Genomic DNA, 17,152 nt, shown 5'->3' on the forward strand with positions numbered 1-17,152 from the left:
TGGAATTGCAATGCACAAGGTTTCCTTACACGGGCGGCTTAAGTCGAGCACGATGGTACAGTTGTCGGAATGGATGAGAGGCAAAAATTCCTATAGGAAGACGATGAAAGTATGTCACTGCTTATTAAAAACGATAACACCGACAACGCTGGTATCTGCTCGTTCCATGCAGTGAATGATTTGGGTGAAGATGCTTCAGAAATTAATTTAACCATTAACGGTAACAGAAAATGTTTTATTCTAATGAATTGTTTGTGATAAAAATATTATCTTTTCTTTAGCTCCTTTATTTACGTGACTTTTGCTAGTGCGTATCTATTTAGTTTAACTAGACTGACTGTTGTAATTAAAAACAGTTTCTTTGCTCACTTACAATTGCTTTCAGTTCTGACAGAACTTTTTTTCGATTTTTTTCTTGTATCTCGTTGAACTTAAAAAATGTTCTTCGAATTGCTTTAATCGTGTGTAACTAGGCATAATATTACTATTGGAAAGAATCACAATGTAGAACTTAATTTGTGGAAAGAATCACAATGTAGAAGATTGCAGATGTCAAGTGTAACGTCAGCGAAACAGTGAGAATAGAAGTGGAAGTGAACGGGAATTCTACTCACATTTTCAACTTAACCAATAATGGCAAAGATTTTACCGAAAAAAAGAATTTATGCAATAACGATAATCGGGAAGTGATTGCTGTTGTAGATGCCGAAAAATATCGTTTAATTTTTGAAACTATTACCTGCACCGATGGTGGATTTTATAATTTGACAGTTGTCAGCAATGAACCAGTCATGATTTCACACTCAATGCTCACGGTAAGCATGAAAAATAAATGGCTGTTAAGTGATAAGAGAAATGTTAGTATTTTCTCCATTTCGTTGATTGGTAAAGAAGCCTAAGTTTGTTACACCACCTGAAGATAGAATTGTTCATGATTATAGCCCGTCTTTGATTAAACTTTTGGTACATGGTATGCCTTGGCTTAAACTGGAATGGTCTAAGGATGGTAGACCTCTTGATGTGACAACTAAAGAAAAAGCTTCAGGCGAACCCTTGCATAAAGTGCATACTTCTCCAGTGGATAGTGATCAAAAATCTAGTGAAATGGAAGTTTTGCACATTCGTTTAAGCGATATTGGCAGCTACGCTGCTGTAGCCACTGATGATGTAGGCACAACAGAAGGCCCTTTCACTTTGACAATGCAATCTTTGGCGCCCACATTCGTAAAGAGTTTAGAGCCCACGAAAGAGGTACATCAAGTTGAGCCACTGATTTTGGAATGCGTCGTAAACGGTAGCCCCTTGCCTCTTATAATATGGTATGGAGATAATGAGGAAGTGAAACCCAGTGAACAGTTCCTAATAACCTTAATACATAAAACTTTTTTAAGCATAAACTCATCAGCGTTAAAATTACCTCTACACCGGAAGGTTTAATTAAACTGGAAATAGAAAAATGTCTACCTAACGATTCGAGTACTTACAAAGTGGCCTTAACTAATGAACATGGCAAAAAGGTGGCGTTGTGTGCTGTAACTACAATACCTAAGTTTTTCGAAATCCCTTCAGCCGCGAGTTAAAAAAAATGTGGGGGATATTGTATCTTTGGTGCATAGCGAAAATAATGTGGTTAATGTGGTTAATGTGGTTAATAGCGGTTTGTAGAAGGTATTTTGATCATGCAAGTGTGGTTAGTAACGGTTTGTAGACGAATATATAAAAATGGTTCTAATCTAATCAGCATTTTGTAGCGATTAAGGGGAAGTTTTAATATTTAGTGGAATCAAAATAACGTATGATTTTTCATTGCTGGGCGTTAAATAATAGCAAAAAAACTTGTTGTCGACCAAAACATTGATATGCAAAAGATTGTATCTTTCATGAATTAATTTCATTTTTATGCTTCGCAGCGAATTTAAAATCACAATTTTTTTATAAGCGGTCAGCTGTTTCTAGGGCGAGTTATTGTTATGATTAAAGAAATATCAACAAAAACTGTCGAATATATACAAATTTTTGGTAGTTCATCGAGAGATTTGGTGTCATTCGAAACATCCAATGTATATACAGTGTAGACGAGATAATTAAAAACGCCGTGTCCGATATTCCGATCAAGTCCGCTGTCCATTTCCAAAGAAGGAATCCCAACAACAAGTTTGAGTGGATTCCCACAACCAAAATCAACATCGGCTTTAAAGGTAAAACCCTCCCTAAGTCAGTTAAATTCAATTATTGTCATCTGCCGGTTGAGTACTTTGTACCAACCTTAAAGCAATGCTTTAAGTGCGGTAGGTACGGTCACGTTTCAAAGTTTTGTAAAGCTAAGGAGAGCAGATGCCTAAACTGTGGGAAGTCTCCGAAGTGTATGAACTGTGAGAAGATGAAGTGTTCGTCCTGTGGTTCAGGTGAGCACAATACTATCAACAAGTCTTGCCCGAACAGGGGACTTCAATCAAACATTAACAGGATCATGGCAATTAAAACTCTTTCGTATAAAGAGGTAAAAGAGAAGTTTTTGTCTCATTACTTCGAATGTCTTGACGACATCTATGACGACTACTTCCTTCCATTGGGGAACGCGTTTACCATTTCATGTAAGGACGAAAATGACAATACCAATAAAATTTTAACAAAAAATAAATTCAATGCTGTCGTCAAAAGAAAATTGTTTCGTTCCGAATCTCCTGTCAGTTCACCCAACAAACCTTGTCTCAATGCACGCCCGAAGCCGTCTGGAACAAGTCTTCAGCGTCCAGTAATTTCAAATAACTATTCGCGTTCCTCAGAAGATTAATCTCTGCGATTAAAGAAGGAAACCCGTCCGATGATCCCTCATAATCTTATTAAAGAATTTGAAGAGAATATGTCTGTCTGTGCCGATTCTCGCCCCGTTCAAGCGCCCAGGGCTATGAGAAAATCCGCTGGGGTTCCTTCTCAAGTTTAAATATGATGTCCTTTTTACAATATAATATTCAAAGTGTCCGACGTAACCTATCGCTTTTGGGTATCTGCTTAAACTCAAACAAGGTTGATTTCTGCATCTTAAGTGAAGGTTTTCTGAAAGATTAAAATTGTTTTGAAGTTCCGAATGACGCTTCAGCCACCAAATGTCGAAATTATGACTATGGTGGTGTTAGCATATTAGTTAAAAAAGGTGTCAATTTCAGACGTATTCCCTATAACTCTGCCGTTGACATTATCATCATCAAAACCATGAACCTTAAACCGAATCTTTTCATAACCTCATGCTATTTTCCGCCCAGTTTCGATGTGCAAACTTTTCGTGACGAGATTAAGAGATTATGTGACTTTCTTGACGGTGATTTTAACTGGCGATTTCAATGCAAGACATTGTTTGTATGGCGATCAAGTCTCGACCAACAAAGGCAAGCTCCTTGTAAATGCCATTAATTCCAGCAGTTTCAGTCTCTTAAATAATGGCAATACTACCTTTCACTATAACCGGAATGGTCGTACGGCGAGCGTCTTGGATCTATCTTTCTCGAATTCAACTATTCTATCTTTCAATTGGGACACATCCAACGTTTCCATTGGCAAAAGTCAGCACTCTCCCACTTTATTTCACAGTTGCAACAATTCCGTTAAGAAAATAGAAAACTTCATTGCAAGTTGTTTATGGACCGCCTTTCTAAAGCTGATCTTCTTTCCGATTTATCATCAATTCAAAGTACCTTTCGGTCTGTGATTAGGTGCGCTAGAACTAACTTTCCTGACATTGAATCCTTCTCACCTAACATTGGTAGAACTCCCCCCTGTCAACACTTTTTCGCAAATACCAAGCTGCAAGAAAAAAAATGGGTAAATATGCCAATCCAGCCAATTACATTGAATATATGAAAACACTGAAAGAATGGAGGTCTGCAGTTGGAAAGGCGAAAAGGACATGCAAGGCGATTGCGATTAAACAGTTATGTGGCAACGGTAACCCATGTTCTTCCTGGAATTACGTCAATGGTCATCGACATTCTAGTCGAAAATGAAGCGGTTGTGCTGTGTGAAATGACCATGATAATAAAAGGTATTTGAATATGCTCAAGAGCTGTATTTCAAGTGTCAATTCGATTACAATGCCTTCAATTCCTTTTGGTAGCCTCAACAACACACCCTTTTCATTGCATGAGCTAAAGTATGTTTTACATTTCAGAAAGAGGGCTACTGCTGCAGGTTGTAATGGAGTTAAGTATGACATGCTCAGAGCACTGTCTGGGGGAAGCCTTAGCATTCTCTTGCATGCAATTAACAACTGCTGGTCCATCAACTTTATATCCTCAAATTTGCGATGCATCAAAGTAGTTCCCATTCCTAAAGCAGGTAAAGACTTAAATGATTTAAATGGCTTCAGACCAATTTCACTGATATCTTTATTCATAAAGACTATCAACCTCGTTCTTACGCCTATCAAAAGCGCAAATCTACGAATATGTGCGTTAATGAACTGTGTTTTCTCATAGCCAGCTTAAAAAAAGCAGGGAAAATGGTTGTCATGCTTTCCCTGCACATCAGCAAAGCCTATGACCGTATCAACTTGATTAAGCTTGGTAAAATTCTCTTAAACTTTTCGATTCCTCTTCAAATGCGGCTGCGGATACTTAATTTTTTATCCAAGCGTGTGTTGGTGATGGGTACTGAAAAAGTTGCAAAAAAAGCTCATGAACATTCTCGAATCGATCAGTTCCTCAAAACAAAATGTCAACTTCTCTTGTATGAGGATGTTATGCCAAGAAAAGAATTCTTTTTTATTACAACAACGGCTACGATATATATTCCACCGACGGTTCCGTCGGACATAATTTATCTGGCTTCTCGGTCGTGAAACATCTATCTAAAACAGTACAAGTGGCGGAGGAACTTTCCCCAACTTTTATTGAGTTGCTCGCCATTCGACTTGCTATTAATGTTGCTATCTCCGATGGTATCAGAAGGTTTGTTATTTTTTCTGAAAGCAGGTCAGCTCTACTTCCAATAAATAAAAAAAATGCGGAGAATCAATATGTATTTGATATTCGTAAGATGTTGCATGAATCTCAAGTGGATGAAAACAACATGTTTGGTTAAGTCCCCTGCGCTTAGAAATGAAGCTTCACAATGAACGCACTGAAAATGACTAATTCTATTCGTCTATTTTTAAAAAATTCTTTGATCCATCCCACATTTCGATATATTCGAAATATGCTTGATGTGCTACGAAGCTAAACAAAAAAATTACTTTGAATAGTTTCACCAACAATTTCTGAAAGAAGCTATGGATGTAATGTAAAATTTTGAATAAATAATGCAACTATATGTCATATGTAAATCAGTTAGCACTTAAGATTTTACAGAACCAGGTTTTGGAATCATATTTAGCCAGGCCAGCTGTAGTCGAGTGCACTCCAAAGCTGCACTCCAAAGCTGCTTCCAACCCTCCGTTTAGCTTCCAGTATCATTTTTAGCATATTTATCTTAATTCGTGTAATGTATATTATGCCCAAAGTACGCTCGTAGACAGCTATTCTGAAAAGTCCGCATTCTTAACCTGGCTAATAACTATCCAAGAAAGTCCCGATCCCAGAGATGGCTTTGACGCTGCCACTTACTCAATTAGTATACAATTTAAGAATTGTCTGTTTAAGGCGTTAGGTTAATAACTTTCTTTGCTAAATACTTGCGCTCATTTGTGGTGAGTTGTCGTCTCTTTTCTTGCAAAATTAATTTTAACTTGGGAAATTATTGCTTAGGTGGAAACAGGGACATGATCAAAAACTTATAACTCATCGCTTAACTGGCATGTTCAAAATATGCATACGTATTCAATAGCAACAATGTCCGTAATCTTATCCAGACTATAGATAAATTGTATTCCCTTTCAGAATCTATTTAAGAAACAAATATTTATAAAATAGACTTAAGGAGTAAAAGCGCAATTCATAAACGGGATATATATTCACATATACTATTTGATATCGAATATTTGAAGAGATATTAAATGCTTTTTTACATGCATTTTTTTTGTTTTGGTTTATTATGGAATTATGTCGGTTTGTTTTTGTTTGTTAAGTACATGTACTCAGACGATTTTATTTTTAGAAATATAAAGCCAGTTTGGAAAAATTAACTATGCATTCATTATTACATTACATGTTATGAAGTAAAATAAGTAATGGAGAAAAAAATGAATTGGTATTTGTGCTGCTTGAATTTAAATCCAATAAACTAGGAGTACTCTTGTAGCCGTTGTAGGAAAAGACGCCTTTTTGTTGCAGAAATGTTGCGGAAGGAACAAATGTATTGGTCTCCCATCATTTAAAATGCAGAGATCGGTTGGAATGAAGGTACTTCCTATAATTGTTTCACACCAAGCCCCGGACCGTGTCTGCACTATGAAATTCGCCACATATAATGAAACGCGGGGCAAGTGCGCGAAATAAGTTACAAAGGTTTCCATTTAGTGCTATTGAGTTACACTTTTTTTGTTTGATTTAAATAAATCTGCTATCGACACCCATCAAACAATTTCAAGAAGCTTATGGTGATGCTGCTCAAAGAACTTTCGCACTGTTTGGTATATGATGAGTCAACTGTTTTTAGACGTCTACACGCGATGGGAAAGTTCTGAAAAGCAGAAAATGAATTGATTGATTGATTGAATGAAAATGCCATTTCGAAACGCTTTAACACCCCGGTTTCTTTGCTTGTCAGGCAAAAGAAAATTTTTCCGCAACATGTGACTGGCAATGAAAGGTGGGTCTACTACGGCAATATCAAGCGTAAAAGGTCCTAGGTTTGTCCAGGAGAGGACCAGAGGCATCTGGAGGGGAATATTCATGACCACAAAGTTTTACTGCCCACACGATGGGATCAACAAGATGTGTGGTGTTACCGCATACTAGTGTGTATCGACGTCAATCGAACAAATTGGTGTATTATTGCAAAAATTGTCAAGGGTACACTGTTGTAACTCGAATGGGAAGTTCTGTCGCCCCCGGCGCACTCACCAATAGAGTAGTTCGCTATTGAGATATGAGGAAACGAAGAAAGTACCTTATAATGATGGTCTATTAAGACACAGTTTTGGGGTGCTTGGAAATGCTCGCATGTCAATAAACGAAGAGTTGTCAGAGTTAACGGACTTACTTCTGAAGACAATATTTGCTGCGCTGCTATCCTCTTTGAAAGTCTCTAATTTGACTCGAACTTTTCACTCTTTTCACAGTTCAACTAAAACCTGAAAGTGCACCCTTATTTACTTCCATGCACGGGCGATTAATGTCACTTATGGGCACAGTTTCTTAAGCACAGCTATTGGGTTTTGCGGATTATAGATGCGTTGTTGCGGCTAAATATTTATGCAAAATTAAATACTTGACAATCACAAGCGAAATCTAGGGAAACAATCTGATTATACTCCTACTGAGGATAACTATTCATTTAAGCATTTTGAAAATAGTTATTCAAATTGACATAATTTGGTGCAAACAGCCACATTTTTCGAAACTAGAACATTTAAAAGAAAAAACTTGCAAACATTCAAACATCTCTCCTATAATCAAATGTCATCAAAATTGCCTCAAATCTTTTATGCTTTATAAGCACTTTTTTGAGTTTCAAATTTGAATTTGGGATATACTTCAATTCATCCTCTTCTAACTCTATGCAAGTTTTCTTCTTCAACAGTTGAAGTACATTTGTTTCAATTGTTGTAAAAATCATACTGTCAAGGTATTTACAACATGATGCCCTCTCCTCACAGATATAAAATTTTCAAATGAGTTAAACTCAAATATATTTGTATAGCAAAACGCTCCACACACTTATATTCTGGCGTAAATTAGTGTAAAGCTGAATGACTAGGGTTCATTAAAGGGTATATCGAGACAATCACTTATATAAGTGAGTTTTATGTCTAACAGCTAAGTCTTCTAAAAGTCTAAAGAAAAGCTATTTATATAATTTTGGTTCTAGATTTGACTAAAAGTAAATCAGATGACCCAGCAACTCACTCACGCTTTTATTTTGATAGGTTTTACAGAGGACACTGTTTAGAACGGCCAGTGGTTTGGCCGCTCGATTAATATAGTGGCATTAAATTTTTTCCTATTTAGTTTGCAAACACGAGTAGTGTTTTTAGACCAAGTATTGTTAAGGAGCTTAAAAATAATATGATCTCGTCCTCAAAAAAGGGAAATCCAGGTTTAATAATTCAACCGATTTGCAATGGCACAATGTGTGAGTTCTGAAGTCATCCCGAGACTTCGCTTCCGGCTATCGTCCACCGTAAATATTGTCAACATTTGCAATAGAAACGTAGATGGCCATAGGCGGCCCTCACAAGCGCGATTGACATATAACTAAGGCCGTCATTAAATATTCATTGTATACTCAATATCTAAAAGCCTTTGCAGGCTGTTTCCCATTATAAGCAAACCGCTAGTTCTAGTCCCAAGAAATCAAAGAACAATTCAATGGTCTCTTTATTTAAGCAGAATTGATTCCGCATGTAATTTCAAACAATGGACAGACATTGTGATATGTTTTCGAAGTTGTGCTTCACATTAGACCTTTCATGGCTTTTCCTTTAGCTGCACAATGACTTGACATTTTAGTCTTGATTAATTCAATTGAAAAAAAATTATTCGTATATATATATGAATACATAATCATACGTTGTATTGACAATTTTTATTAAACCGTTTATATATGTCTCGATTATATCTGTTTAGTTAAAAATTTTTAATAATTCTATTTAATAATTAAAAAGAAAAACCTAATATAGACATGCATTTAATCCAAAACGACTTTTATAATTTTAATTTATAATTATAATTTAGTAAGAATTCCCGTTATGTATATAAAAGTGCTTTTACTCGTACGTTATCTTAATTATGTGGCAAAGTTCGTTAAATATCATCGTTATTACAGAAGTAATAATAAAAATGTCGTTTTATTGCAAACAATAGAGCAAGCAGATAGATTAAGAGTTAAGAGAAATTATAAAATTATTGAAATCTAAAAGCTATGGAAAAATATCATCATTATTAGAATAACAGCAGTTTTCTCCTCTTGGCAAAAAAGAAAGTTTAATGGAAAAAATAAAATGAAATGTTTTACGCGTTTAGTTGCAGAGAATACATATCACTTATAAGGTAGGGTTACACAAAATTCAAGGCAATTACAATTTTTATACATAAATTTTCTAAATGACAAAGTATGCGTAAATACGGGAGACAATTTTCTCGGCATTTTAATATTTTCTTATTGCATTTCTTTTTTTTTTTGTTATTAATATATCATATTTGTCTCAATTGGTACGTGATGAAATGATTTTAAGGCGTAGTTACTAGCCAAATATTTTTTCGAAGCAAGTGTGACAGTAGGGCTTATCATTTTGCTCCTTGAAAGTGCCTTTATTAAGCTGCTTCAAACAAAAGGCGCATACAAAATGCTCGGGATGGAATTTCTTGAACATGGCCGTTATGCAACGTCCCGTAATCGGCTTCGAGCAACCGGCACACAATGAACCACGTTTGGCATGGTAGTGAGTTTCACAGTAGGGTAAACCTTCGTGATCGAAGAATGAACCGCCTTGGAAAGGTTGTCGACAATCCTACAATAAAATGAGTTTATGTAAAAATTAAATTATTTTTTCTTTCTCTCATCAAACTTAGTAACTAAACTACAATAAGAAACAAGGTATACTTGACTTAGATCGATTCCTAAGATAAGTTAAAATCCCTAACACAAGATATACGTAAACAGATATCGAAAACCTGCGACAATTGTAATCTAAAAGCTACCAGATTAATAATGCCGGTAATATTAGGTAAGCCGGCGTCGCCCTTCGCTTGCTCCCGATCAGCGCACATTTGGGTCCAGGAGGAAATCAAAACTTCTAGTAATGCATTTTTCAGTCGCCACCAGAAATTTAAGAAAGAAATGTCCCTGTGAAGTGCCATTGCTATGCTTAAATAAGCATACAGCCCTTGAATGGATTGCTGGATAAAGTGAAGGTCGTAGATTATTTAAAGAGCGCTGATAAGTCATAAACAAGCGGTACGATTTGTTTGTATAATTGCTGAAATTATCTGACGTGTGTGGATGCGCGACTCGATTTATACGGTTTTTGGACTGAGGTTAACAGTCAAAAGGAATGATATAGCACCAAATTTTTTAAAGACAGCGTTTTGTTGTTGCTTTTTTTTAACAACATGGCAAATTTAATTAATCTGCGAATTTTACATGGAGTAGAAGAAGAAACGGTACAGAGTACCAAATCAGGTGCAAGCACTTCGCAAGCGTAATTCAAGAAAGAAAATTGCGAATTAGCTCACATAATGTTTGTATCGAACGTGACGGCATTGAAAAAGAAACGAGGTTTCCTCATGTGAAAGTTTGTTATGTAGGCGGGCATGAGCACAAAGAAATATATTGATTTCTTTATTGATGCCTGAAGACATTTAACTCCTTTAATAACATTAATACCACTGGAAAGAGATAATATTCAGCTTAAATCAATTTCATTGACATTCAAAACCTGCTTGTTTTTCATCAAGCATCACATCTTATTACTTTATCTGGTTTTGCATATAGCGTCCATGAAGATGAAACTTCAACATGGATCAGTGCAAAAAGCGGCTCATCCGGGTTCTTACAATCATGTCTATGATAAGCACAAGTGAAAACACCCGCCGTTAGATAGCCTACACAAGTTCACTTAATGCGGTTACTCGTACAAAGACTTTTCGCAATAAGGTGTTGTATGGGAAGTGATCCAAAAAGTTGCCCGGTGCGAATCTTTTACATCAGCTTTTTGTACTTGTGGCGAAATACCGCGGCACACCAAATTTCATCAAAATATCTTAAAAAGTGCGATCTATAGATTGAACCGAAGAAGGTTACGATCGGTATAGTATATGCCAAATTATGAGAAAGAATTAATGAATAAATAAATAGAAATTGCCTTAATTTGTGCGTTCGAGCTTTTAACTAAGAAAAACAAATGTCCAGTCTATCTTTAACACATTGACTGTCTCGCCAATTTTCAAGAAAATTTCAGCCAGGCGTCGCGCGCTTTTATACTGCGCTACACCATAATGTCTTTCTATAAAAATACTTATTTATCGTAAAAAGAAGATTATTACGTTTGGAAACGAATTGCTAAGTTTCCTTTTAGGTTATCTATTTCAGCGAATTATAACGGTTTTTTCTCCATTGCTGCTAAGATATGCTGAACAAAAATTAAATGTGTCCGAATTATGTCCATCTTCATAAAAATGGAGACGAACTATCTAATTATTGGTCGAAAAGCCCATTGCATAGTTTTCATTTACCACGTAACATTCCACAAAGAACGAACGTTATATATATATATATTATTAGCTATATCATGTCTGAATAGAAAGAAGACTTTTTCAATGCAAAATAAAAATAAGGGGACAGATATTCGAAGAAGATAGTAAAGATATTATTGCATTCAAATGGAGAGGTTCACGAGGAGAATGTTATGAACAAAGTAACAAAGTATTATCCCATAAATACCAAATACAAGTTATATTCGTAATATTCGTGCTGCTACTGCAAGCCGACATTGATCTGAAAAATTGAAACCACTAGTTGTTCTTGTATACAATAAAAGAAAGTGTGGAATAGATTATTGTTATCAAATGATTTCCTATGCCACTACAAGTAGTAAAGGACTTAAATGGTACCGAACACTTGATATCCATCTTCTTGTGGGAATTACAGTTGTAAACGCTCCAATCGTTTACAGAAGATTGCCTCAGAAAATACATAAATATCAGCAAATTTACAGAACTATTATCCCTGAAATTGTTAGAAACGCGTTTTGCGTTTGGGCAAAAAATTATGCTATTCAAATAAAAAACTTCATACGGACCGATCAAGGGCTTTGTATAGACTGTTTTAAACCATTTCAGTATTTAATTTAATATTTTTTTAATAAACTTTTATAACAATTCAATTGCCTCGTATCCTGTGAAATATGCTTCGAAATACTTACTAACTCACCTCGTACACCTCTGCCATTGGACAAGGATTATTTTTGAAGTCATTTTTAGCATATCCCAGAATAATGTTGCACTAAATTTTAAACCTATGTCTATTAAAGATGTACAAGATGAAATCATTAAACCTTTTACGAAGAAGAAGATCTCTCAAGAAAATGATTAAAAAAATATTTTATTTGAATAGGATCCATCGGTAGCTGCACGCTTCTCTTACAGGATACGAGTGCCGTTTCAAAAACACATCCGGTCTTAGGGCTGGTTTAGAGCTGTCTATTTAAGTAATTCTTCAGAAAAAATAAAAAGCCGCTTGCATCTGCAGCATCAGTGACAACAAGGTTCTACACGCACTTGTTTTCCTACTTCGTCAACCTAGTTTAGTCAGAAGAAAATATGCATGGTGAGTGGTAACATCTTCCAATTCAGTCCTGCTAATACCTTCTCAACAAGTTTTGCAATCTAAGAATGGTCATTGCCGTTAGTTTGGAAGAGCTCATTAAGCTTATCCCACTAAAGAGGATCATTCAGCTGTACTATCGGAACTACATCATTGTATTTAGATTTCCGATATCGCATCGTGTCGATCTCTTGTTACCATTCATCAAAATAAACAGCATGCCAACTATTTGCCCGTTTTCGCTTCAGAAATGTTAAAGATGCTCTAGTCAACCAATCGTTAGAAAGATCTATAAAAATTTCTAAGACGTTGAGAAACACCGGTACGTTTGACATAACAATATCACCGCGGAATTAAAAATTTACCTAAATGCAATTTAACCATTTGCTGAAGATTGAATACAATAATATGATTAACGAACAGCCTAAAATCTAACGGACGAAATGCAAACGGCTGTTGAAACGAAATAAAATTGTTCAATTTTGGAGACAATTGATAACGGACAGTGAAGGGTGTACGAGAGTTATGTTTGAAAATATCGTGGATGCGGCTGGAGAAACAGTGGCAAAGCCCATGTTGACGCCGGGTAAGGCAAAGCTTTAGATTTGCTGAAATCGAACACGAATCGCACATCGTCAGCTGGGCTGAAAAGTGTGGATGCATACTTGGTATAGTCCAAGCCTTAATTAGTCCAATGACAATTTCTTTTACTCGCCGAAAAACTGTTTTAAAGTAAAATTAAAACGAGACATATGAAAATCACTTTTACGCTTAAAAATCAAAAAAAAAAAAATATTGGGTTATGGCACAATACCAAGTACCAAGAATACATTTAAAATAGTTGGAAAAAAAAATTTATTGAACTGTTTTACTTACAGCAAGAGCAACCTTCGATGACCAGACAAAGCAGAACAAATTTGCTTTTAAGTAAAATTAAAACGGACATCTTCAAAAAAAAAAAGTTATGGGCTTCTCTTATCTTTTCTCCATGTAGGCATTACTAAGAAAATACTGCTGGTTAAACTTTCATCTGAGGGAGGCTTAATTTAAGAAATTAAGATATATCAAATGATTCTGTGTGCCAGCTACCAGCAAGCCCTGTGAAATTATTTCAAGAAGTGGGCGAACACACTTTTCAAAGCTTTCGTTATTGCGTAGGGACACTTGTTTACAAGATTAAACGAACGAAAGTCAGTTTGTAACTAGTTGTGATTACATCAGACTGTTTATGTTTCTTTTAATTAAATCGACAAATAAGTAAAGTATTGAAATTAACTTAATTACTTTAGGCTAAATAAGCATTTATATGCTTGACAATATGGTGGTTCATTTTGGCTCACTCACTGACAATGATAAAAATAGCATGAAACAGCATAACGAAAAATTAAATATATTGTTAATAAATGTTAATTTATGATCTCTATTAGAAAATTCGCAAAAATTTCTTATTAGCTCTTTTTACTTTTCTTACACAGCACCGTCAAGAATGTGATTTTGTCATTTTGTTTGTAACACCTATCTCTACCGATAGACTGTAAAAGGATGCATAGTTCTTCTCAATATAAGGTCTCAAGCTGTAATTTTACAAAACATGGATATGCAGTGTTTCTCGATGTGTAATTTTACGTCCACTAAGCTACTTGTCGTCTGTCTGTTCCTTGGTTTTTAATGAACTCATGTTTTTAAAAAATAAATTATAGACATCCAGTTTGATATAGACGTCGCTTTTGCTGTAAGTAGATTCACATTGGAAATGGACAAGATGGAACTGTGACCACGCTTTTTTTAATTTTAATTTAATTTTTCCAACAGGGAGAACGGACGAAAGGACATGATAATATTGAATTATTTCACATTACTTATGTATGTTAGTACGCGATATCAATATTGCGGCATTCGCTGCATCCCGTGAGACGCGGCTAGATATTTAAGATAAGATAAGATACAGCAAACTTGTTGTGTCGCCCTTTCTGAAACCAACATGCACGTTCCGCGAGTTTGCTTACGGCGAAACTCTCCAAAAGCTCGTTGTCAAGCATCAGGCCGACCTCACATCACCATCGCATGTTACCTGACACCCGCGATACCGTACTACCTTTGATAGATTCTTCGTGATAAAGAACATGCAACAGATTGCTATGCTCTCGTGCCCGGCTATTATTTCTTTAATTCGAAGATTTTCATGATTATATGACAATCAAGAAAACCAATGAGAAGTCGCCAGCTTTTCAATCTCGTCGGGAAAGACTAATAAAATATTGAAAGCATTAGGTAAAGCGCACAAGATGAACGCTTTCATTTCATTGTTTCAATTTCTATTCACATATGCTACGATCTCGAAATTAGTTAACGTTTTCTTTAGTGTTCAGTGAAATATGTGCGGTACATCTCGAATAGAATTTGCATATCCGCGCGTCATTACACTAAGGTGTGTATAATATTCTCGTTTGCTTTCAAATATTTATTTTCATTTAATTGTTTTCATATGGTTTTTGGCTGATAGCAAACAAAAATTAAAATAATTTTGTCGAATCTTTTAAATTATGCAGATCGCTAGTTAGTGTAGACCAACATACTACATATTATAAATAATGCAGATCGTCAATTAACACACAGTAACTAAAAAAATGTACAATATAGTGCAGTAGAGTACTGACACAAATTAAATGCAAGGTATTGTGATGGTCAAGTATGGCCCCCATGAGGCTAACCAAACTTTTCTCGGCGATAGGAGTATGCTCAAGTCGGTAAAGGGAATTCAGTAATTTTAAGGTAACAGAAGAATTCACAATTAGATGAGGCAAATAGGGGCCCAGTCGAGGATATGAATGGGCTAATAATGAAAATCCTGTTGCCTTTCTTCGGACTCTACAGGTTTTGAATGAACAAGACTCTACTTCAACACACGGTTCAATTCAAAGAAAATTAAAAAAAAAATTTATGATCGTGGTGCAAACATTTCCCGAATAACTAAAAAAACAGATCATACATCGGAAATTTTGATCGTTATAACTCTACTAGATGTAATGATGATCGTATTTATATAATGTGGAAAACCGAATATTACGGTTCACTGGAAAACACCTGAAAAATGTCGACCTTAAGCAGAAAAACATTGATCATTATTTGCTCGATTAGACAGAAGGCGTTGAATACGCTAACAAAAATACATGATTGTACTGAGTCAGGCTGGAAAAATACTGGTTGTTGTCACTCCAGTATAGACTAAAGCTGGAAAGCATATTTACAAGATCTTCTAAAATAAGAAATAATAATCAAAAAGTTAGTCAGTCTTACATAATAGAAGAAACATTGGCTGCAAATCAGGAAGGAACAGGAATTTGCTAAGAAAAAAATTAGCCATACTATTTTGCATATATAGAAGAATGTTCGTTATAATTACTTTAGTAGACATGAGACGTAACATTATATAAAAGAAAAATTGGCCAATAGTGTTGTACTAGGCTAGACATGAAAATGTGAAATCGTATATAGAAAAATCTTGGGGTTACTATTACTCTACGATATCCGAGACGAGTAAAAACGCAAAAATATTATTCCTTTTAAATGTAATTAAAAAACAGCGTTATCGACACCACATTTCAATTCATCACCTGATATTAGAGACGCTGTGCATATTGTGCATAAAATTATGATTTTGTTTAGGAAATGAGTAGATAGCATGAAAGATAGTGAGAATTCGCCGCATGTATCGGTCATGTTATAAGTGAGTTAGTAGTGCAACCTTTTAATATTTTAGACTCATTTTATTATCATCGGTGGTGAAAAAGACTTGTTTTGCAAACAATACGGTTTGAATATTTCACCGATTGAATTAACTTACATTTTTAATAATATTCATAGGCAAACGTAGATAGATGAATAGATGCTACTTGAAATTGTGAAAAAAGTTCTATAATCGACTTGGCTAAAAGAATAAGAGAATCTTTGTGGAATAATTACGAAAGAAATTTAAAATTCTGCGTAATATCAATTGATTAACACAACATAATTTGCGTTAAAATTCGTAGAGAAAAAGAAATCGGCAGTAATGGCGATCTTGATAAGCATAATGCGATAATGTAAACAGAATGAGGAAACGATGTTTTTGACATTAGTAGATAATATAATGTGATGCAAGTAAAGGAAACTGAAAACAACAACAAAAGCACACACTATAGCTGAAAACAAGTGCATAAACGCGCCTATTAGAAAAGGTAACCACTTCATATATGTACATGACCTTGGTAGTTGACTCACGGTCAAAGAAATAAGACTAGCATCGAATGGCCTTCATTTGCCGTCATCGATTATTATTTTGGTTGAACAACTAATGACCGGCGGTTATATGGCTAAGAAATAGCCTTGAATGTATAATTATTGTTTTTATTTGATTTTTTTGTTTTTTATTATTACAATTATTAGTTTTATTTACAATAACAATATTATTTTATAAAAAACGAAAACAATACAAATTTACAAATAAATAAACATTTGCCTAAGAAAACTTAATTTAATTGTTTGCTGAGCTAATTGCGTTTGTTGTTGTTTTTGCAGTTTCTTTGCTGACTGGAATAAAGCATTTTGTGGTTGTAAAGCATTCAAAAATTAAAAAAGAATAAAAATTTGAGATAAAATATATATAGGGGGACAAACATCAGACCATAATAGTTGACTATTTCTTACTATTCCGCACAAAACGGTCAATTTTGTTTAGACGACAAAACAACAAATT

At 35.0% G+C, this 17,152-nt stretch overlaps 1 protein-coding gene across 5 annotated transcripts in view; it reads right to left on the bottom strand.

The window, feature by feature from the left end:
* Window positions 1–9,260: 9,260 nt before the first annotated feature.
* LOC119640651 (paxillin) overlaps window positions 9,261–17,152 on the bottom strand; it is a 76,180-nt gene continuing 68,288 nt past the window's right edge. For all 5 annotated transcript variants that reach the window (XM_038038843.1, XM_038038841.1, XM_038038839.1 and 2 more), the window contains one exon: window positions 9,261–9,604. In XM_038038843.1, coding sequence (XP_037894771.1) covers window positions 9,338–9,604 — 267 coding nt within the window. In that variant the 3' untranslated portion in view covers window positions 9,261–9,337. The remainder of the gene's footprint in view (window positions 9,605–17,152) is intronic.

This window comes from Glossina fuscipes, unplaced genomic scaffold (assembly GCF_014805625.2).
Source record: "Glossina fuscipes isolate IAEA_lab_2018 unplaced genomic scaffold, Yale_Gfus_2 121, whole genome shotgun sequence".
NCBI classification, from domain to species: Eukaryota; Metazoa; Arthropoda; class Insecta; order Diptera; family Glossinidae; genus Glossina; species Glossina fuscipes.